Source organism: Clarias gariepinus, chromosome 24, assembly GCF_024256425.1.
Source record: "Clarias gariepinus isolate MV-2021 ecotype Netherlands chromosome 24, CGAR_prim_01v2, whole genome shotgun sequence".
NCBI lineage: Eukaryota > Metazoa > Chordata > Actinopteri > Siluriformes > Clariidae > Clarias > Clarias gariepinus.
In genome coordinates this window covers 10864859-10888719 of record NC_071123.1, presented here as the reverse complement: position 1 = coordinate 10888719, position 23861 = coordinate 10864859, and the positions used below count along the sequence as shown (strand labels likewise).

At 35.7% G+C, this 23861-nt stretch overlaps 1 protein-coding gene across 1 annotated transcript; it reads right to left on the bottom strand.

Moving 5' to 3' along the window:
- Window positions 1–2183: 2183 nt before the first annotated feature.
- Window positions 2184–23675, bottom strand: LOC128512290 (probable global transcription activator SNF2L2). Its single transcript, XM_053485489.1, has 6 exons — window positions 23328–23675; window positions 17065–17294; window positions 15063–15168; window positions 12298–12399; window positions 11799–11931; window positions 2184–4660 (listed from the first exon to the last, which is right to left on the bottom strand). Exons 1-6 carry the CDS (start codon window positions 23469–23471, stop codon window positions 4509–4511), a joined length of 867 nt encoding a protein of 288 aa, XP_053341464.1. The 5' UTR covers window positions 23472–23675; the 3' UTR covers window positions 2184–4508.
- Between the last annotated feature and the right edge of the window lie 186 nt (window positions 23676–23861).

Here is a 23861-nt window from a genome sequence, read left to right as displayed (position 1 = left end):
TCTATTTATCTATCTATCTATATATATATTTTTTATTCTTTGCCATGGGCATTCATGTACCACCAAACTGAGTCAAACTGATTTAAAAAAAAATATTTTTTAGTTTATATATTTTTGCAATAGAAGTGGTAAATTGTTGCAGTTCCACTATGACCCTACAGGTGGAGCAATGTAAACTATACACATATGGCAGGCACTGGGTGGTATGAGCAAATTATTTGATAAATTTGTTTAAATGTTTTTTTTTTTAAAGCTGTATGCTTTATAATCATTCCTCCCCCCAAAAAAGACCAATTCGAAATATTATTGAAAGCCAAATTTTGCCATGGCATTCACATTTATGATGAATGTATTGTATGTACACTGCTGATGCAATTGCATAAAACTTACCATAAGCTTTTTTCTTTTTTATTACTTTAACATCATTTACATTTTTTCTGCGATACACAGGTTCTTAATAGAAAAATAAAGAAATAAGTAAAAACTTGTATTCTTACATTTCATGTTGTAGAAGCATGGTAGCTCAGGCAGCTAAGCCTTTAGGTTGTTGGTTTGGCGATTTGAAGATCCGGATTTGAGCCATACAGTTGGTGGATGCCATATCCCATACAAACCAGCCACTGCCTACAGTTGCGTCAGGAAGGACATCCAACATAAAACCTGTGCCAAGTTGTGTGCACATCAGTTGGTCAGCTGTGGCGATTCCTTGACCGGAGCAGCTGATGGAAGTTTACTTACATTTCATTTTGTCACCCCAGACAGAGTATCTCACCTGGTCTATTCATTTTGGGGAGGAAGGAAAATGTTTGCAGTTTTGCAAATAGCCACAACAGAAATATCTACATTACTTTCGTGTTTCTTATTTCTAAAGCACATCTCACCCTATGTACTAGTGGCTTACTGTATCTTAACACCAACTTAAGAATCGGGGTGTCCTAGCAGTCACTTCATACAATAGGTTAACCTGTTAAGCTTGGACAAGGAGTAGGCCTCTTTTTTTGTTTTCTTTTCGTGATACATGAATGAGGAATCAATGATGAATATTGATTAAAAATTTAACTGATAATAAAAATGGCATAACAATAAGGGGACATTCGGCCATGGTATAAATATTTTGTACACAAACACAACTAATTGTGAGTTAAAGTGGCAGATCTAACAACTGGCATGTTTTTGGGATAACGGGAAAAAAACTATATTTTTAGATAATGGGAAAAACATAGATACAGAGTAAAAAAGCATATGGACAATGAGAAACAGTCAAACTGTGAAAATCAACACAGGCAGGAACCAGAGCACAATCACTGAATCCTAAACCCCTGATTCTGTGAAGTAGTAACTCTACATGCTGTGCCACCATGCTGCACAATCAATAAATTCATGGTTCAAATTACAGGGAGCTAAACATCCTGAAAAGGACACAAACTCCCTTTAAAGCCTCCCCTGAGATTTTTTGTGAGAGCTCTAAAAAAAAAACCTTTGTCCACCTTTGTGGTAATATTACATTTTATTTTCCATACATTCCTGAAATAAATAATAATATTATAAATATGTCGATTTGTAATAACTGCCTGGAATAGTAATAGTAAAATGAGTAACAGAAAGAGTTTTAATTCAAACTGGAAAGCATCTGGTAGTTGTAGGGACATCAATAGGGCGTTGCTATACCGTTGCTATACAAGTTTTATCTCCATATTTGCATCTTCATAATTTCGACACCTTAGTGAGCATGATGTGTGAGGCATGTATTTCAAAAAATGAGGCAGTTTAAAGTAAAAATTGTCAAAACTCAAATCTCACAAACAAAAATGAAAAGAGAAATTATAAAATACAATGCAGTGCTAAATATTATATTATGGAAAACTATGTGGTCTTTCTGTATAGTACATCACCCTAAGCAACTGATCAGAAAGCAGTTAATATTGCTGGAACTGCATACAACAGGGGCTTGGGCCTACACATAACTCTTTGAGATAATGTTTTTGTTTTTCTTCTGTGCTGTCAAATAATGTAAATGTAAAATACTTTATGCAGGTATGCTCCTTTAAATCCTGGCATTGGAGCATTTGTTAAAAGTTAATTTCAAAATAAAAGTCCCATTCACGTCTTACGAATAAAAAAGGAACAAATTCATGACAGCAAGATACATTGCCACAAGAACCATTCTAATGCACAGACACAGCACTATTTATAAAAATGTTTATTATCAATTACGATGATTCAAATCAAACCTCTTTGCACTTTCATATCATAAAAACCTTAAAAACTTTATTTCAAAATCTACCTATAAAGACATTTTCTCTCCCATCCCGCAAAACTACACACACGTCTTGACAGTGTTATCATTAAAACCGTCTCTTAAGGGTAATGTCCTTCCAGCAAAATGCATCATGCTCCCAAAACACCACAGGGCTCATTAATTATGTAGTTAAGACATTGATTAATTAAATATGAGTTCGGTTTGCACTGTTGTTCCCAAATATGTTCACAAATTAAAGCAGAGATGACCATTTTTTTCATCACAACCATGTATAAAAAATGGAAGAGGTTACATTTTAAGTGGAAAAAGGTACTTCCTGACTTATAAACTATTTCATACCATTGGCAGGTTTTATAGGGTTACATGACACATGCATAATCCCTTCGTACCAACTACAATAAAGGTGCATAAAAATGTATAAAGACTTTATAAAGTACAATAGTAATTAACTTTCATAAAGATATGTACTTTGATGTAAGGTTAAATGCTTTTTAGGCGACTTAGAGCACGAGGCTGGGTACACCCTGGTCAGGGTGCCAATCCATCGCGGGGAAAACACATACATGGGGAATTTGGGAATCACCAATATAGCCTAATCTGCATGTCTTTGGACTATGTGAGGAATCCAGAGTACCTGGAGGAAACCCACTAAGCACAGGAAGAAAATGCAACTCCATGAACGCAGACCCGGGACGGAATCAGAACTCTCAACCCTGGAGGTGCAAGGCGACTATGCTAACCAATAAGCCACAATACCGCCTACATGAAACACATTCAACAGAAATACAGTAAGAATCACACACTATTTGGGTGTAATAATTGTACCAAAAAATGCTTGAGGAGATACACTTTCAGAACTTCTTTAAAATGTGTTTCTTTAAAATATGTTTTATTTAACCATCCTGTTACCTTCAACTTTACTAACATCTTTTATTCTTAAGTTAATTTGACCCTAGCAATTTCTAAACCTTCAGAAAATTATAATTAAAATTGTTACCCAAGTTTTTGTATAATAGTAACTGAATATGAAGCAAAAAAAATCAGTAATTTAATTTAAAACTTTAAACATTGAATGGGGTCAAATTGACAAAGATAATAAAAGGGTTAAGCAAATTATAGCAAATCATTACCATTATATGACTCTGACATACTAAAATTGCACTTAGTTCAGAACTCAGTTGCTATGACATTAAATAAAGGAGCTATACAACCATGTCTTTGTCCCTTAACTCAGATATGAATTATTAAATGTTCCAACAGCTAATTGACGTAGATCTATTATCTGAGTTATATATTTGCCCTAGACTGGCCTTACACCAACTGTCGGTTGCCAGCATTCAGTCCTCAGTACTGGAAAGAAAGGAAAGCAGCTGCCTGCTAAAAGCCACATTTAAAAACCAATCACAGGAATGCTTTCAGCAAGAAAATCATCTGGTAAGATTATGTCATTATAAGCAACACTTTGTCTCCTTCGTAAATGCTTTTAAGTAGTTCTGAATTGTCCCTTAACCGTCCATTGTTCTGTTCATGGCTAACACAAGCTACAAAGCTAACCCGATTCTTACAAAAGGCTTTATCCCGAATCCCCTTTCTAACCCGTGATCAAGGGCATTACTTCATGTGTAGACTAGCGCACTAGCTTTGTATTTAATGCTGTTTGGGATTCAACCCTGGAACCCAAAATTATCTGCTGATCTAAAGCAGAGATGAAGTGCAAATATAAAGTCAATCTTGTTTCCCAGAACTGTCCACCACCTTCACAAATATTACTCCTCACTTCTTGGCTATATAGTACCAGATAAAATGAAAACTACTTTCTCCCCTGCTAAACTGTCGGTCACCATCTTCGCCACTTGTGGAAGAATATGTTTTGGCGGAGCGAAATAACTAAGAAAAAATAAAATGAACAAACTAATTACAATATGTTAATAATAAGTGGTATTTGTGCAACTGGTTTGTAAAAGCAATATCACACTTGAGATCATGCTGTTGTGCTGAAGATCAGCACAGCACTAGCACTGCCAATACTCAAGCACAACAGCACTCCATATTGTGTGATATTGCTTAATTCAAACATAATGTCTTTAGCAGTATCTCAGTATATTAATGTGCTCATGATCATGAACAAATTTGGGAACAATGAGGACACTGAATCAACTCACATAAATGTATGTGATCTGATGAGCTTATCATTTTCCAATATCAGCAAGATGACAGAGCCATGGCGCTCATATCCAGAAGATGTAATTCAGCCATCCTCCAAGCCTGTGTTGTCCTCCTGGTCTTCAGTGCTGTCCTCATCACTGTAAATCCCCTTTACTTTAGCACTGGAATTAGCAGGAACAGTGGTGCTTCTCTCCCTACTCTTGTCAAATTTTGTTTTTGTTGCTTCTGACTTTACTGAAAGAAAATAGGAGAAAATTGTTTTGATGTATTCTTTCAAAAAGTGAGTAAGTTAATTTATTAGAGTATCTAAACTTCATGGCCGACACCTAACAGGTGATCAGACTGAAACAAGATACAAGTTACAGTTACAATGATACCTCGGCATATGGTACGATAATTCTTAAGGTGAAAATTTGGAAAAAAATGTAATTGCAGATCCGTTCCAGCTACCCCAATTTATTACCAATTTCCAACACTATAATCAGATTTTTGCATATCAAAAATCAATCAAACATTCTGAAAAAACATATAAATGAAGTAAAAGAAATAAATAGACATTAAACTTCACTTAATTTACGAATTCTCTTAGCACCACCTCAAAGTGGCTCTTTTTTTTTTTTTGCTACCATCCTTGCTAACTTTCTCGTTACCCATGGTGCTATGCCTTTACTAAAAAAAAACACACAAAAAAAATATATATATGTAAACTTGCTTTGCTTGACTTTTCAAACAAGGTTTAAATGGCTCCCAGACCTACATGCAACTTAGCCAGCATTCAGTTTGGTACAGTTTGTTCATTCATATGATGAAAATGCTTCCTATGCCAAGGCAAATGTCTTGCTAAATTTTAGTTCATGGGGCAAAAATTCTTATGGCGGGGTGTTCACACTGTTTGCCGAGCTACCATTTAAGTGATCATGGAGGGATGTTGGGTTGAACCACAAGACATGGCATAATAGTCTTTTTTTCACCTGTGGGTAATTATCAGCAGCTTATTCATTTGTGAATTTTTCTTTCATTAGAAACTGTGATCCAGAGCATACCTGAGCTGATGGAGTCAAAATGAAATACTGTGTTCTGACAAAGATGATGCCAGACAAAGATGTAAAAACTGCCATGAGATAGCTAAATCACTTTTCGTCATATAACAGAAGAAACATCAACAACTACTGTATAAGCAATAGGAGTGCTTTGAAGCCATTGTTGAGGAGATGGCCAAGGAGCAATGAGTGCTCCAGATGTGTCTGCATTTGCTGCAGCTCCTCCATCTGTGACTATGGAACTCACAAATATTCCCTATGGACAATCCAAAACACCCTTGGGGAGCTTATCAAGGGTGCACCAGCTACTAGGAATGGCATGTGGCAAGTGGGCCATAGGTATCCTCCCCTACTCCCTTTTTCTCCACACGGGGAATATCAGCGGGACTGGGGACAGGCCAAAACAGGTCTACTGTTGCTGTGAGGAAGCAGGACATTTCCAGAATCAGGGTTCTAGTCTAAATTTTTCAGACATTAACCCTTTGACAGGTCTCGCCAAAAAGGTACACCTGATCAAATCCGGTGAACAGATCCATGCAAACAGGCTTAGTAAGTAGTTTTGTTTAAGGGCCCATTGTTGCATTCTCTTCAGTTCAGTCTCTTTTTTTATTCAACAGTTTCTTAGTATCCACTGTATCAAGGGATAGACAAAACTGACAGTCAACAATCAAGTCAACAATCAAGTGAAATTACAATATTCTTATCTTTCCACATAAACTACTACACACAAGAGGGAATAAGAGTCAAACAGTCTCATGATTTTATAGGTGTACCCTACATGCCTTACTGGTTAATCATAATCCATATTGGACCCTGACCTGAATCAGTCTATGTTTTTATTGTAATTACAAATATAAATCTATTATATTTATAGATATAAAAAAATAATGAAATAAAATTCAAGATTTTAAATAACTGCAATATTTGCAATGACCACCTTCACTACGTCATTGCATTAAGGTTTCGATTAAGCACTGACCAAAGTTTCACAGATGGACTGGTCTTCTGTACTTAAGAAATACTGCAGCCTGGGCCTTATACACTCAAGTCTCCCTGGTTTTGTCCGGACAGAAGATTAGAGCATAATAGTTATTTTATATAGAAACAGCAGCTGAAAACTATCCACTTTATGTGATTTTTAGTTCATTATATAAAGTCAGACTTGTGCTACTAATACAGTACTATATCATAATGTATAACTATATTATAACAGGCAATAGCTGTCGATGGCCTCTGAGTGGGTATGTTAAAGGACTTCTCCACCCATTAAGATATACTGTATGTTCAAAAAAAACATTGAATATACACTGCTGTGAATTTTTTTTGCATATTTATCACACTTAAATGATTCAGATCATCAAACAAATTTTAATATTACACAAAGATCACCAGAGTAAATACAAAAAGCAGTTTTTATAATATGATTTTAATTCCTTAAAGGAAAAAAAGTAGTCTAAACCTACCTGGCCCTATGTTAAAAAAATAACTACCCCCTTGCTAAATCATGAATGAACTTTGATTAGCCATATTTTTTTGAAAATCTAAGTTACATTTCACTTGCCACACACAGCCCTGATTACTGCCAGACCTGTTAAATTATGAAATCACTTAAATAGAGCCTGTCTGACAAAGTGAAGCATGCTAAAAGGTCTAAAAAAAAAAAAAGCAACACATCATGCCACAATCTAAAGAAATTCAAGAACAGATGTAGTCAAAATAATTGACATGTATCAGTCTAGAAATGGTTACGAGGGCTTTGGGACTCCAGAAAACTAGGGTGAGCACCATTATCCACAAATTGAGAAAACTTGGAACAGTAATGAACTTTTCCAGGAATGGTCGGGCTACCAAAATTACTCCAAGAGCACTACGATGCCTCACCCAGGTGCTCTTAAAAGAACCCAGAATACTTTGTTTTTGCAGCAGGACAATGATCCTAAACACACCAGCAAGTCCACCTCTGAATGGCTAAAATAAAAATCTGAATTACAGTTTTGGAATTACCTAGTCAATGTCCGGATCTTAAACAGTCTGTTCATGCTTGAAAATCCTTCAATGTGGCTTAATTGAAAAGAAGATCAGGCCAAAATTATGCCACAGCGATGTGAAAGACTTGTTGCCAGTTATCACAAACACTTGATTTCGGTTGATGCCGCCAAGGGTGGCACAAGCAGTTACTAGGTTAAGGGGCAACTATTTTTTCATAGCTTTTTTTCCATGATAAATTAAATGCTCACACTGCATTTTGTGTTTACTCGAGTTATCGTTGTGTAATATTAAAATTAGTTTGATGATCTAAATTATTTAAGTGTGACAATTATGCAAAAGAAAAAAAATCAGGAACGGGCAAATTCTATTTAAACACTAATACAGACTTGTCTGTAGGAAATAAATAACATATGTAATGAATGGTCTGACTGCAAAGCAGGATAAAGCCATTTTCTAACTTTCATTCATTCTGGCAAATTATTTTCTTAGGCACATGTGGTTGTGTATATAAAAAAGATTAATTAAAAAATTTGTTCTTTGATTCCACATTTTTAGTGTAAACAGAGTAATGAATAAATGCACTACATGCATTCACAAAAAAACAAATGCCTCGCTACTTTCAGTTATTTTATCAGTGAAACTACTAGCTTTGCAAAATAACAGCTGCTGTGAATGAACTTAATGTGTTTTTCAGAATGTTGAAACCAACAAAAAGGACATTTACAGTCTGTTGACTGACACTACAATAAGGTCCTGTCATCATCTGTCAAAGTAAAACTCAACCTGTAATTAGAAAGGTTTTGTGAGAACCAAACTTTCACACTTTTCCATGTTCCAATCTGCTGTCAGTATGACTCATAACTAAAACAAAATATTGAGTTTTCTACATTTTTATTAAAATTTAACCAATATTGTTGATATGAAGTTTTATATTTACATTGGTACAAAAACAACTGCAGAATGAGTTTTTAATTGTAAACAAACTGTTGAAGATAGCATTTAGCAAAATCACAACGATCATCCTTTTGAACACTACAGTCACATACAGTCATGTTCAAAAGTTAGTATCCCCACTTTTAATGCTAGGTGTTTTTGTATAAAAACAAAATTTAAATCTTATGATCATAGTGGGTCTTAGTGCATATAACATGTCGAACAACACAACATTTTTTCACCGTGCTGAACAAAAAAAAATAAAATCTATCTATCTATCTACCTATATATATATATATATATATATATATATATATATATATATATCCAGAATTGATCCCAATTGAAATGCTATGGCAGGACCTTAAGGGAGCAATCCAAGAAACTTTTAATTAATAATTAATTACTTGATGTTACCCTGTGGTGTAGATATGATATGACACAGAAGGCTATTTCTATTATCCACTGTTCAACATGGTTTTAAGTCAAGAGAACACCCCATTCAAGTAAGGCATATATGTGTCGACCTTTATAAGTCAGTCAATGGCAACAAGGAAATAGCTATTCACCTAAACTCACCCAATATCTACAGTCAGAGGAATCATTAAGAAGTTTAAAACAACTGGAACAGTAACAAACAAGGCTGTACAAGGTAAGAGAAATAAAAACATTTCCAAAGCTAACTGTTAGCCAACTGCATCAAAGAGAGGCATCCTGGGCTCACAAAGTCTCCATAACAACTAGGGCTGGTCGATTTGGCCTAAAATCAAAATCTCGATTAATTGAACATTTTAATTCGATTACGATTAATGAACGATTATTTTATTTATTTATTTATTTGCCCTCATAGTTCACTGACAAGTTTTGTAAATATGCTCACATATTACAAGTGAGAGATTTTTGCTCTTGTTGCTCAGTTGCAGGGGCGTAGATTTAGGGTGGACGGAGGGGATGTGTCCCCACCAATATCCTCCGACCATTGAAATGTCCCCACCAATAATTTAATCCACTTAAAAAAAATCGTGCTGTCAACCTTAACCTAGACACGCAGAAAGGGATAAATCACGTTCTCTCCGTAAGTCCTCCCGCTCCCAAAACACATATGAACATTTTGATTGGCTGTGCCTTTCCCTGCTATCATGTGAGAGCCTATGGCTGCGTTCAGATACAAGCAGCGCCAAATGAAGTGCACTTTTTTTCCGTGCAAGAAGGTGTGTTGGGTGACACACATGTGTGGATGGCGGCAGCAAATAAAAGAAACTGGACATAAGGAGCTTTTTTTCGAAGAAAAGTGTAAGTCACTTCAAGTTCGCTAGTGAATCCATCAAAGTAACGACAACAGTTAACGTTAATGCTAGTGGCTTTTTTTTTTTTTTTACCGCTTTGACGCACATTCATTATAGCTGGGCAGGCTATAGTCTGTGAATACGGATTTAACACTAACAGAAGATCAAACAGCTAAATGTAAAAGTATAAATATAATCCCTGTCAGTTCTCCTAATCTAATGGCGACTATTCAGTCAGAATGACTATTATGACTATATGTCAGAAATCAGTCTTGTGGAAGAAATTAATATGCTACATACTACTATTGCCATGGCTAGAATTTTGTTGACGGTTCACCAATAAACAATCCACTTCGCACATATAATTTTTAAAATGCATTCACTGACTTGGCAACCATTAATGATTTGATTCTGAATTTGCACACTAAGAAAAAAGAAACTCAGAAAAGTTGAGACTTAAGAAACTAAGACTCTGATTGAATAAAATGATTGCTGTTTAAAAAGCATGTGTTTATCCTGTTTTGTCAGGTGACACAACCTAAACAACTGTGCTTTATATCAGACAGCGATGGAGAGAAGGGTCTTTTTGGCTCCTTCATATAGGAGCAATAGGCATTGAGCTGTTATGTGGTACCTAACACTAGTTCATGTTTAGATGTGATCTACTTTTATATATACTGATGTTTGAGATGTTTCATTTGCACTATGGCTTAATAAAGAATAGTCTACCCCAAAGTCATAGGTCCCCACCAATGTCCAGAGCAAATCTACGCCCTTGCTCAGTTGTCTCAGTGTTTAAGCTCTTCATGCTCGACATGTCGGCGGAATAATGTAACGGAGCGGGGTCACGTGACTCCACACACGGTAGTTTTTTCAAAGGGAAAGTTATTGAAATAATTGACCTGGGAAAATTTGATCGATTATAGGTTCTGAATGTCGATTTCGATTACTTTTCGATTAATTGCCTAGCCCTAATAACAACCATCAGACGCTATCTACATGCCAATGAGCTGTTTGGGAGGCATGCAAGGAAAAAGCCTTTTCTCACCTACAATCAAAAACATAAACGTCCAGAATTTGCTGGGCCTTCAACTGGGACCATGTGCTGTGCTGAGATAAGACTGAGATAGAGCTTTTTTGTCAACTAACACTGTCTAGTTTAGGCATAAAAGATGAGCATGCAGAAAAAGTACCTGGACAATCTGGTCATTTTGATTCATGCATATTTTCTCACACGGTTCATACTAATTTCCATTTTTTTTATTCTGTAAAGGTGCTTTGCGCTATATAGAATATATATATATATATACATATATATATATATATATATATATATATAAGATCTATACAAATAAAATAAAATGGAATTGAATTAAATTGAATAAATGATGAATGTACAAGCTACTAAATAATGGCTGAATTTAGTATTGCCCACATGTTTTTTTTCTTTTTGGCTTTTTTTTTAATTATTTTTTTTCAACAATTGCACTGAAAAAAAAGTTTTTTGTCTGAGGTTATTAAAGTTATTGTTCATCTGAGGGTGTGTTTGCCTTAGACACGCTATGATCAGATGATTTTTACTGTTTTTACACAAAAACAGATAGAAATATAAGAGGAGTACTAACATTTGATCATTACTGTATAGTGCATAAAATATTCTCTACCAGTTTTTCTTAAAGCTGCCAAAATGGATCCTATTTTGCACTCAAACCCTAAATATTTTGGTGGCCCAAAAGTCTGGATCCATGGGCATTTTTTTTTCTTTCCTTTTTATTTCAAACCTACAGTAATATGGCTTTAAAACTAACAATAAAAGATTAAATATAACCTGACCTAACAATGCTTGACTTTTTCATTGGGGTCGTCTGACGTCATTATAATCAGTATCAGCCCAGAACAGTCATTGCAATAAAAAAAGACAGCATTGCAACAGCATCAGGTCTAATAAATGTTTAGCATTCTTTTATTTAGTGCATACACCATGCCACAAAGTCACAAATCAATTTGAGTATTTGCTGGCATCATTTTAAATAAATTGTTATTTATGGATCCAAACTTTTGTGCCGGTCCTGTATGTATTGTATGTCACCCAAATTAAATTCATTAAAGTAAATTTAATCTTACTCTCTAGGTTTAAATGCTTGGCACGCACTGCCTCACTTCCTCCAACAGCATCAGTGTCCTCTTCATTGATTTCTATTATCCGTTGTCTTGCGCTTTCAAAGACCGACTTGAGAACAATGGAATCTTCAAAGATCTAAAACAATAGTACACATATTTAGTATTACAGTCATTCTAGTTTGACACAATAAGAACTTAGAGTTTGTATTGCTTTAATACTGCGTATAGTGTTTATAACGGTGGTTATAAAGTAGATTTTGAGTTATTTGAAAGAAAAAAAAAGACTTGTAACAAATAGTTCTTCAAATTTGTTTGGGCATTATATAGAAACTGCAGTTTAAACTAGCCTAAGATATACAAAACAGATAGACCAAATATGGCCTGTTTTATTTTTACTTTTTAGATTTGATATATATATATATATATATATATATATATATATATATATATATATTCATTATTCGGTTTAATTCATAGCTGATTTGACTAAAATTAGGCACACCTGAGATCCCTCCAGGTTGTAAGTCTGAGCATTGTGGCACATCTGTATTATATCTTTCTCCAAGTCAGCAATGCACCTGTACTTGTGGTTACGTACTCGTTCCTATACAAAGAAATGCTAGTTAGAAGATTATTACTTTCTTGTGACACATGTAACAGATACTTCTGATTTGTTTTTGTTTTTTGTATTATAGTAAAAAGATTCAGCGGTAGTATGCAGTACTGGAAAGAGGGGAGAGCTGCTGCCTGCCAAAACCCACAATTAAAACCAGTCACGGTAGCACTTTCAGCAAGAAAAAACATCTGATAGCGTTACATCATCTTAAACAACACTTTGTCTATTAACTACTATTTGCCCTATTAACTGCTTCTAAGTCATTCCAAATAGCCTCTGATCTGTCCGTATTGTGTTTTGACCTTTCAGTACTGCTAATTAACATAAGTGCAAGCTTCTGCCAACGTGTTGCAGCTGACATCCACTGCCGTGGGGTTTTGGCAGGCAAACATTTGTTGCAAAATCTTCCAAGTAAAATGTGCGCCAAAATAAGTTGTAATGGTTCATGATATTCAGTTTTATTCCAACAAAATTTTTTTCAAGGACACGTGAAGTCAAGAAGAAGTGAACAATATGAAGTTATGAACGTAGTGGTAGTGTATTACATACTATATATTTTTTAATACATATCAATAACACCTTTAATATGACCCCATAAATTTTGACACAAGCCTGGCAAATGCTTTATAAATTATTTGTGCAATACTTATGAGTAAGCTGTGAAAAGAAAGGTGACGGTACACTGCAAGACTTTTTACTGTAAATTTACTATAATTAAGATTATATTCAACTGCCAGAAGCTTTACCAGCAATATCTAGAGCATTACTGCTTTTATACTGTACTTTTTGATTATGTTTCCATTTAAAAAATGACATGTGCTGGCAAAATAGTTAAACCAATTTAAAAGCACAATCACAGAATAACAACATAGCATTTTTGTGAACACAAGCATATAACAGGTGACCAGTAGGCTAATCCTACATCATGTGTCCAAAATTCATGTAAAAATAATGCTTATTTATGTTAAGTATATAACCTAACAAAATAAACAATCAGTCATTTAATTATTTGTCTTCAACCTGACTAATATCAGATTATTCAGCCTAAAATGACGGGGAAAAAAGTGTTAATAATAGAGATGGGGAAAAAGGTTTCAGTTATGAATTGCGATTCTCACACCATTGTTGATGCTATCATATGACTTTGATTTTTTTTGTGTATCTAATTTTCATGTCAAGTATCTACAGTATACATTTTTTTCAGGCTCCTATGTACAGAAGATGTAGCACTGGTCCAACCCGTGTAGCCAAAGATATGTGCTGCTAAGTTTAATTAACTTTTTAAGTTAAATGTTAACCTCTTGTATTTAATGTAATTTTGTATTGTTTTGACTTTGTAATTTTGTATGGTTTAATGCTACACTAGGTTTTTAAGTGAGTAAACTAATATCAGGAATGGGCCACATTTAATTAATCATGTTCAATTCAGTTGTGCCAAGGTATAAAACTTTCAAGCTATGGAAACTTTTTTAAAGGTACAATGTATTATAATTGGAACTAACTTTGAAAAAAAAAAAAAACATATTTGATAAAATTTTTATATTTACAGAAGATAGTACAAAATATTAATCGAATCAGCACTTAAGTTTCATGATAATATCGTATTGGGTGGTCACTGGAGATTCCTATCCTTAGTTACTGTTACTGTGTAAAGATTACTGTGTGGTAAGTTAATAACAAAGTGAAACAATCACACAAAACTAAATGAAAGATCTAAAAAAGTGTGGCCTTACCTTATCAATATCTGTCTTCTAACATGCCAACGTCTATTTATCTTCATCGAAGGTGCAAACATTGAAATGTTTAGTTAAAAAGTATTTTTCTGTCATCCCCCACTTGTACAGTATCCCAAACCAATGCTGGCTTAAAGTTTAAAAAATACATTTAGATTAACACAATACTAGCTTATCTTATTAAAATCAATAAATTGTTTGATTAAACTTGGAAATATTTGTAGGCTTAGTTTGATGAAAATGCACTAACAAAATCGAATTTGTCTACAACAAATCTGTTTCCATTAACACATTAAACTCTGAAGAGTAAAACATGTAACATCGAAAAAGAAGTTAAAATGTTTTTGCTAGTCCTATAAACTTAAATTAATGCAAAAATTTTGTTGACAAAAAGCACGGCTCTGCAGTTGAGGGTTATGGGGCTTGCTCTAGGGCCTAACAGGGACAACTTGGTGATTTGAACCTGGACCCTTAGAACCATAATCCAATGCCTTAACCACTGAGCTACCCCTGACCTCCAATACAATAGTACAGATAAAGCAGGCCAATAACAGAAACTGCTATGTATTTTGCAGCGATTTTGTATACATGGAAAGGTTTTATGAAATATAACATAGTCAGTAAATTTACAATAAAGGTTTACAGTGTACAAATTGCTAATCTGTAGATCTTTTAAAAACCCACCATCATGCATTGTTTACAGTGACAATTATTTTACAGGTTAGTTAATGACAGTGACCTGACATATTTTTTTACCTACTGTATGTATACTTTGTCTTAAGTTAGGCTTACAGTACAGTTCTACAGCAGTCATGCAATTTAAGAGACTTGTAGAATCGATGCCGATGTAAGTTTAAGCTATTTTAATGGCTCACGGACTGTATAGGATTATACAGAATATGACAGGATTCTATTTACCCTGATCCTCCGAAAGTCCACAGGCTTGCGAATAAGCTCATAGTATTCTGGCACCTCTTTCCTAGATGGCAGCTGAACAAAACCTTTACTGATCTGGCGACCCAACCTGCATGACAATAATGAATTAACTGTGAGATGCTACCATAATATATAAATATGACACAAGAAAAGATATAACAATGATACGCATAAATTAACTGAAATTGTCACATGATGTTCCTGAAGGCTGTAAAATAAAATGTATCAATTTGTTACAAAAATACATAGTAAATATACTGCACTACTATTGTATGCATTGAAAAAAAAATACATAGTAAGACATTACTTTAGGGATTTCTTGCACTTGGGACATGCACAAATATAAGGCATAAGACTGGTTCAGAATAGTATATACAGCTTTTCTGTGTTAGGTATATATTGTATAGCTATACTGTAGATGACATGGCAATGTTTCAGTGGCTGTGTCATATGCATCATAACTTGGATATAAGTGCACAGATTTAAATATCATTTACATTATCTTAACATGAGTCCTTAAATGAGTCCTGTAATGTGGCTTGACAACATTCATATTGACACTCAACAAGAAAAAAAATCCATTGAAAACCAATAAGGCTTGAATAATTTAACTGTGTACACTAATTGTCAACAAAACCTCAATTCAGCAACTCATGACCTAACAGGTCTACACTGTCCAAGTTGTATGCAGAAGTAGATCTCAAGCCATGAAATCAAAAATAGAAATAAAAATAAAAGGGTGTTCTATATTAGATTGCAAGCTGTTAAATAATGACGATGAAATCAAGATTGTTAAACCAATTGTTTTGGTTAGGATGATAGCAACGAGATGATGACTAACTCCTGTTGAATGTTTATTTCAATGTTCGCCATCTCATTAATATTTATGCTATTTTTTTCTTTTCCTCTTATAACTTCCTTTTTATGTTAAATCATATTAGATTTGGTAGCAAGGAAAAATCCTATATCTTTTATTTCTCCATAATTTTCAGGCCTAAAAGCAAGGGCTTGTGTACAGGCAGCGGTCTAGAGGCTAATTCAGTGATGTGAAGTACATGCAGGCAATTTGCATAATCCTAATGGAAAACCCAAACCATCAATTTAAGCAGACGCATAAGCTGATTTTGAATAAATAAGAAACCTGGGTAAGTAACTTAAAATGTTAGTTGCCAATACTGAATACAGACCAAAGAACAGATTTTCTTCATCGGCACTCTTTTACACTATTCATCCCTCTATTTAGGAACCTCTGTAGTCCGTCTAGAGATGGTGGAAGCCAATGGTGACAAATGTATTTATTTTCCCGATGTAGGTACTCTGGTCAATATTCCAATATGCGCTCATACAGTAAGAGCAATTTGGGACTGCCAAATAGTCTAATCTGTATATCTTTGGACTGTGGGAGAAAACCTACCAAGCATGAGAAAAACATACAAACTTGCACGCACTCAGACACCAAGGTGGGAATCGAACCCGGACCCTGGAGGTGCCATATTAAAACAGTATATAAAGAATATTTTGATTTCTATGATAAATGTCAACTTGTCACTGCTTTCAACAACTAAAACTGAATGCTCACAGATCACTGTAGGTTTGTTGGTTATGTAGGTTTAATTGCACTAAAAACAAACACTGACAGTGAAGTTACCTACCTATGTTGGAGAAGGGAAATAGTGTATATCCACAAAACTTAAGGGGCAGGAAAATATTCATTATCCCTGTGGTGTGGAGACATTTTGGACCAAAATTGCATCCCTTTTTGTCTGTAATTTTTAAAGTGTCACCTTTTTAGTCTTCAGCAACTTTAGTCTCCACGATACAAAAAGATTAAACATTATTATTATTATTATTATTATAAGTAGTAATACAATAGTATTAGTGGTGGTCGTGGTAGTAGAGCTCAGTATGTCTGAAGCCCATAAATCATTAGCCTAACAAAAAGGGTAAATCTTAAAGAAAATGTGTTAGCCTCACTGCTACTTACGTGTCTTTGTAGTTGATGACCATATCAACAAGAGTGTTCATTTGCTTGGTAAGTTTGGGAGGATTTGGTGGGAGTTTCTCAGCTGGGGGTCGACCGCGACGTTTTTTTACTTTCTCAACAATCTCCTGTCCAGTTTCAGAAGCCTGGTTACCCTGGTGGTCACTTTTTCGTTTCTTTAAGCCACTTTCTTCCTCCATGTCCTCAGATGCACCTTTTAGTACAGCCTGAGACTGAAGATACAATCCATGAAGAAAGAATAAACATCAGGATTTGCTGTAGGTTCAATAATCATAATAAGATAAATTAAATTTAAATATTTGTATTTATTCATACATGATTTAAAATGTCTAAAATCCTACTTTTGCTGCAATCATTTGTCATATTAATTGTGTTCAAGAAGCAAATGCATGTGCATATTATTAATTTAATTATGACCATGATGATGTAAGTGGTGAGGAATTGCATAATTGAAAAATATATATATTCAATTCAATTCAGTTTTATTTATATTGCACTTTTAACAATAGTCATTGTTGCAAAGCAGCTTTACAGAATCAAAAAAAGAAAAGAAAATGAGTTCGAAAAGTGTAAGGAAATCATATTTATCAGATTGTCCCTGATGAGCAAGCAGAGGGCTACGGTGGCAAGAAAAAAGCTCCCTGAGATAACAAACCAGGAAGGAACTTTTAGAGAATCTGACATAACAGGGAACCAATTCTCATTTGGATGATATCAGACAACAGGGATTGCTCTACAGTTATAGGAAGCTTAGGTACAAAACTGTTTGTGGAAATGTCTGTCTATTGAGTCATCAGAGAACAGGTATCTGTATCAGCCAAGTCAAGGTCAGTCAATGGTCAAGTGGAACTGTCCTCAATCACCACACGCATCCAAAGCAGACCACAAAGGGGCTGCATGCAACTAGATCTCCAACCAGAAGTGGGGCATCGGGATGAGTCAGATAGGTCCGTAGGGGCAGAGGGGGTCTCAATCACTGGCAGCTCAGAAGCAGCATATGTAGCTCAACAGAGAGAGAGAGAAAGAGAGAGAGAGAGACCAGTTAGATATAGTCACAGTCACATAATGTAAAAGGTGAATGTATATTTAGTGTATACTGTACCAGTTTACTATAAAACTCTATGTCCACAAGTCCCCTAAATCTGCACCTTTATCTAATACAAAACTATACACAAAATGTTGGCCTAAATAAATTAATGATATGACATTTATTGGAAGGCTATTCCATAACTTCATGTCTTTAAAAGAAAAAGTTCTGCCCCCTGTTGTAGTTTTTATTATACAAGGTACTGAAAAGCAGCCTGCATCCTTTGATTGTAGTGCGGATCATAAAACACTCACAGTTTACTCTGGTATTGTGGCATGTGACATACCTGTACAACTTTTAGTGCTTTATAGGTTAGTAGTAGAATTAGACTATGAGTTAAAATCAGTGCAAAATTTTAACTGGGAACCAGTGCAGTGTGATTAATATTGGGGTGATGTACTCTTCTAGTTCTAATTAAGACTCTGGCTGCTGCATTCTGAACTAACTGGACAGAAAGGCATTACAATAATCTGACATAGAGGTGACAAAAGCATAACGTAGAATTTCTGCATCATGTAGTGTCAGCATATTGCTTATCTTGGTAATATTTCTAATATGAAAGCATGTTATTCAAGTAATATTATCTACATGAGCTTCGAATGAAAGACTGAAATCTATAATCACACCAAGGTCTTTTACTGCTGGACATAAAAGAGAAAGGCGATCCAGAGTTACTGTGTGATCAGCAAGCTTACAAGTACTTCTGTCTCGGCAGAATAAGGCAGAAGGAAGATAATTAGCATTCAATTTATAATGTCCTTCATCCTTTCCTCAACTTTACTAAGCTGGTGTTTCTCATCTAGCTTTGCTGAGCCATAAAACTGTGAGTCAACAGCATAACAGTGGAAACTAATACCACCCTTACTAATTATGTTGCCCAGAAACATCAAACTTCACTTAAGTACACATAGAAAAGTCAGCATTTACATCTTCAAACTGATAACAATCACTCAAATAAGACCCAAGACAGGAAAGAGCAATTTCTTTAACTCCTACAACATTTTCTAATCTAACAAGGAGAATACTATTATAATGCTGTCAAAAGCTGCACTAAAGTAATACAAGCAAGGAGACGCAGCCCTAATCAGAAGCCAGGTCTCTGTGCTACAGTATGATGAGGCCTGAATCCTGACTGATAAATTTCATAAATTATATTTTTATGTATATATGAACATAGCTCTTGGCTGCAACATTTTCTTGGATCTTGAAGACATAGGGGAGGTTTAATATCAGTCTATATTTGGACAGGTGACAGGGTCAAGGTTAGGTTTTTTAATTAGGCATTTAATAATTGCTAATTTACAAGATACTATCTTATAGCATCTAAAGTTATCTAAAGTATAACAGAATATTGACCCTAAACGTTCAGCATCCTGTTGGAGTTCTGTACAGTCGGACAGTGATCCAATCATATCTGATAACTCTGAGAGATTACCGATAAAGCACTATGGAGGAATTGATGTGAATGTATGTTTAATGCGGGATTGCCGCAATGTACGTACATTATTATAAAAACACGCTTAGCTCAGGGAACTGCACAGCCTCTATGTGGTGTAGCCTGAGTAACGAGTCTGTACAGCTAGCAAATGATTAGGTTAGGCTGTGTCTGCTCCCTAGCCTAAGCTCTGGATAGTCACCGATTTACTAGTATCATAGTGTTCTGAGACTATGAACTATACTGCACTTCAGTTATCTATAAAGCTCCCATCGTTTTATATAAAGCAGGACCAAGTGGACTGGTTTACTGACCATACCCTGCTGTAAGCTATGTCGCCATGTTGCACTGGGATGGATAGGGCAAGAACATACTAATTCATCAGACATTGATTTTACAAAGATGCGTTTATTAATCTCTGACTGACAAAGGTGTATATCATTAGCTCCAGCATGTACTACTGTCTTGGAAAACCTTTGCTGGCCTGACTCTAAGGCTGCTATGTCTGGTGCCCTGGCTCCACCTAACTACTACCACTCATGCCCCTAAAGGCTTAGCTAAATTTGTATGCCTCAGTATAGAATCTTCTACAACCAGGTTTCTCAGTGAGGAGAGAAAACATGTTGGACATGTGAAGCCAAAGGACGTGTGAGCCTGAGCCTTAGCTTGGCTAGGCTAAGCCAGGCTGTCGCCTAATCATCTCACGCTCCCTGATGTCAGGGCTCTAATGCCGGAGTCTGGGGCTGGCTATCTCTGCTACAGCCTTTCCCTACAGAAGTAAAGCTAGTGTCATGCTCACTAACCTTCTCTAACGTCTGGATGCAGTGCAGTAATACTACAATCTTCTGTGCGTGCTAACCCATTACAAATAAAGCTATAATAAACCTATTGATAAAATATAGTTATTATTAATGACGGAGGAAAAATGACTAAACATTCTGCACTTCACACACTGAACAAGCCCAATGTTAGCCATGATAAGTGATTAACATACCTTAGTCAGGGATTTGTTGTTAGTAGTTATTCCAGACAGATTGGGTGTGAATAAGTTCCACTTGCTGTTTTTAGACGGAGCAACTAACGTATTCTTCAAAAATCGGAAAAACAGAAAAAAAGCAAAAGTGGAAGATGCAAAAAAAAATTATTGGGCTGCAGCCAGTAAAAAAAACAACTCAGGAGATTTAAAATTATTGAAACTGTGTTAAGAACATTTTAACACATTATCAAAATCTAGAAAGATAGTGCTGAACTTTTAACTTTGTGGAAAAAATGTGATGATAAAAAAAAATCATAAATGGAGATCGCTTAAATACGTGGTAAAGTGAAACAGTGAAAAACCATAGCTATGCTTAATAATGAAAGTAAGAGTATTTCCATTCTCTTACTTTCACAATGTAATGAGTAATTACACGATTGGGCCTAAGCAGCTGTGTGTCCATAAGAAAACCACTAGTTATTGACATTAAGTAGAAAAAATGCTTCAATTTGCTATGGAGCATAAACACTGGCCTTTGGAGCAATGGAAAAAAGTCATGTGGTCTGATGAGTTCAGATTAACCCTATTCCAAAAGCGATGGGTGCATCAAGGTAAGAAGGGAAGTGCGAGGCATAGTATAAGCTGTATAACCTTCTGGTAGCAGTGTTATGATTGGGAGTTGCTTCAGTTGGTCAGGTCCAGTCTCAGCAACGTTATGTGGCCAAAAAATTAAGCCAGTATGTATTAATGTACTGAACAACCGATCAATTTACTGTTTCTACCCCGATGGCACAGTCATATTCCAGGACTATGCCAGGATATGATTCTGGGAGCGTGAGGAATCATTTTCACACATGAACTGGTCTCCACGTTGTGTGCTGTAATCCAAGCTAAAGGTGATTGAGTGTGGGACTTTTTTGTTTTTGACCAGGCTGTGTGTTATGGATAGATGTACAGTACCTGATATTTTTGTTGTAGGAATAGCTGGATGTCTGGCATAAATGACAGTGTTAAAATAATGGCCATTAAAAATTATTTTATATGTTAACTATTTTTTAAAAGTAGTACCACTAACAAGACTTGGACTGCGCGGTTAAATATACAAATACCAGGCAAAAATAAGAAACATTCAAATTTCAAGGGCAAATTTAAACAGGATGATTAGGCTTTGTTTTACATAATAGGACAGAAAAATGTAGTAGTTAGGTTAGTAGGTCATTTATATTGAAATAAAATGACAAATAGTGCATATATATATATATATATATATATTGCTATTCATATACAGTATATGATTCATTTTTATTCAATGATTGACAGTTAAATTTTGAATGAAAGTGGATTTTAAAATACCATGATGCCAGCAGATTTGAAACCTCCCACAACCTGTTGTGGCACTCCACCCATATTAGTGCAGGCATGTTCTGTTCAACCAGGTGACAACAACCAAAAAATATATATAATTATCAATACGCCTGTAAATGAATTTAAAATAGTTAGTTACAACAAAGCCCTTATAATTAAAAAAAACTACAACAAATTCCTTGCTAGTTCAAAAATGTTCACTTTGTAGTGAAAATACAGAATATAATTTCATATGTAATAGGAGTTACTGTGACGAATCGTTTAAAGACAGTGTATTATGAAAGGTTGTTTAATGTAAATTGATAATGCTGCTGTCTGTATTTAAAAATAGATTAACATGCTGGCAGTTAGAGCAATACTGCACTGCTTGCTTATCCAAAATGGTAAAAATCTTGAAGTGTGATACTTCGCCAAAACTGACTGCAGCCTGCTAGCTAATAGTTAATATAAAAAGCTGTCATGTTTCCGTGTATTTTCTTTCTTTTTTTTCTTCATGGCTACAGGAGAAGGAGGGGTGTGTATGTGTGTGTGTGTGTCTGTCTGTGTGCGTGTGCGTGTGTGTGCGTGTTTGTGTGTGTGTGTGTGTGTGTGTGTGTGTGTGTGTGTGTGCGTGTTCACTGCCGAGACTGTGTTCTACACAAAGGCAATTAAAGTGCAGTGATATGCATGCCGCAGCCCTGTTCTGCTGGCAGAGAGAGGCAAGAGAATGAAGAAAATATGAATTCTGAATAAGCTGCTCCACAGGCAGTGCCAGCTATTGATGTCTAAGTCACACTCACACCAAATATAAATATGAAACACACACACACAGACACACACACTCACATACACACACACACACACCACACATGGAAAACATTTACTCTCCCTAGGGGACCATGGGTCTGGAGGCCTAATAATCAGAGGAATTATAATGGAATGCAGACATGCATATGTGTTTGCATACGCATACACACACACACACACACATAAACTTGGATATTTGCAGAGAAACAGAAACTGAGCATAAGCACACCAAATAAGCACAAATTTTTACTATTTACAAAAATATACAGCAATGTGGCCGGACAAGCGTTTATATATGTGCATGTGTCAGTGTGTCTCCTCCTCCTGCCTTTATGCATACATGCGCTGTGCTGTCCTTGTAACCTCTAGGAAAAAAAAAAAATGCCAGGATCTACACAACACCCAATTCGCCTGGCCAATATTCCCTAGTTGTCAGACACAGCTCACACCTACACATGCCACACACTCTTCCCCTCTCTCTCTCCCTCTCTCTCCATTGTATGACCGAGTGCTGAAACCTGGCATGATGACATGCTCTGAGGATGGAGAGCGAGCAAGAAAGGGTGAGAAAGAGAGAAAGGAAGGATTTTTTTTACCTGGCTGTGGTCTCCAGGCTGCCGCTTGTCTGCAGGCGAGAGAATTAGCAACCCAGCATTGCAGCGTGCACTCAGTCTCTTCATCAGCTGATCATTCAGAACACACAGGCAGAGAGGGGGGCGAAAAAGCGCCCAGCTGTTCATACACAAATCAATTGACGCGGGGCTGATGAGAGAGAGAGAGAGAAAGAGAAAGAGGGAGAGGGAGAGAGAGAGAGACAGAGAGAAAAGGAGGCAGAGAAAGATAACTGCCGTGAATTGTCTTTTTCTTTCTCGTTGTCTCTGTGGAAAGGCCTGGACCTTGGTTTCCTCTCTGTTTCTCCCCTCTCTCTGTCTCTCTTTCTCTCTCTCTCTCTCTCTCTCTCTCTCTCACTGCATGTTTTAATATTGACTGTCGCAATCTGATTTTTCTTTTTTCTGTCCTCCCCCTCTCCTTGCTTGTTCTCACTCCCTTTTTTAACATTGTACTTTTAAAGTAGTAGGCTCCTTTTTGGGCCATGTTGTGCTGGTCAAAAAAAAAAGAGGGACGGAAAG

Bases quoted from the DNA above. Each gene is read 5' to 3' on its own strand.
- LOC128512290 (XM_053485489.1), bottom strand. From the start codon at position 23,471: ATGAACAGCTGGGCGCTTTTTCGCCCCCCTCTCTGCCTGTGTGTTCTG. The intron at 17,295-23,327 runs GTAAAAAAAATC...TTGTATCTTCAG, and splicing joins AGCCTGGAGACCACAGCCAG to TCTCAGGCTGTACTAAAAGG. The intron at 11,932-12,297 runs GTGTGCCTAATT...CTATTGTTTTAG, and splicing joins ACAACCTGGAGGGATCTCAG to ATCTTTGAAGATTCCATTGT.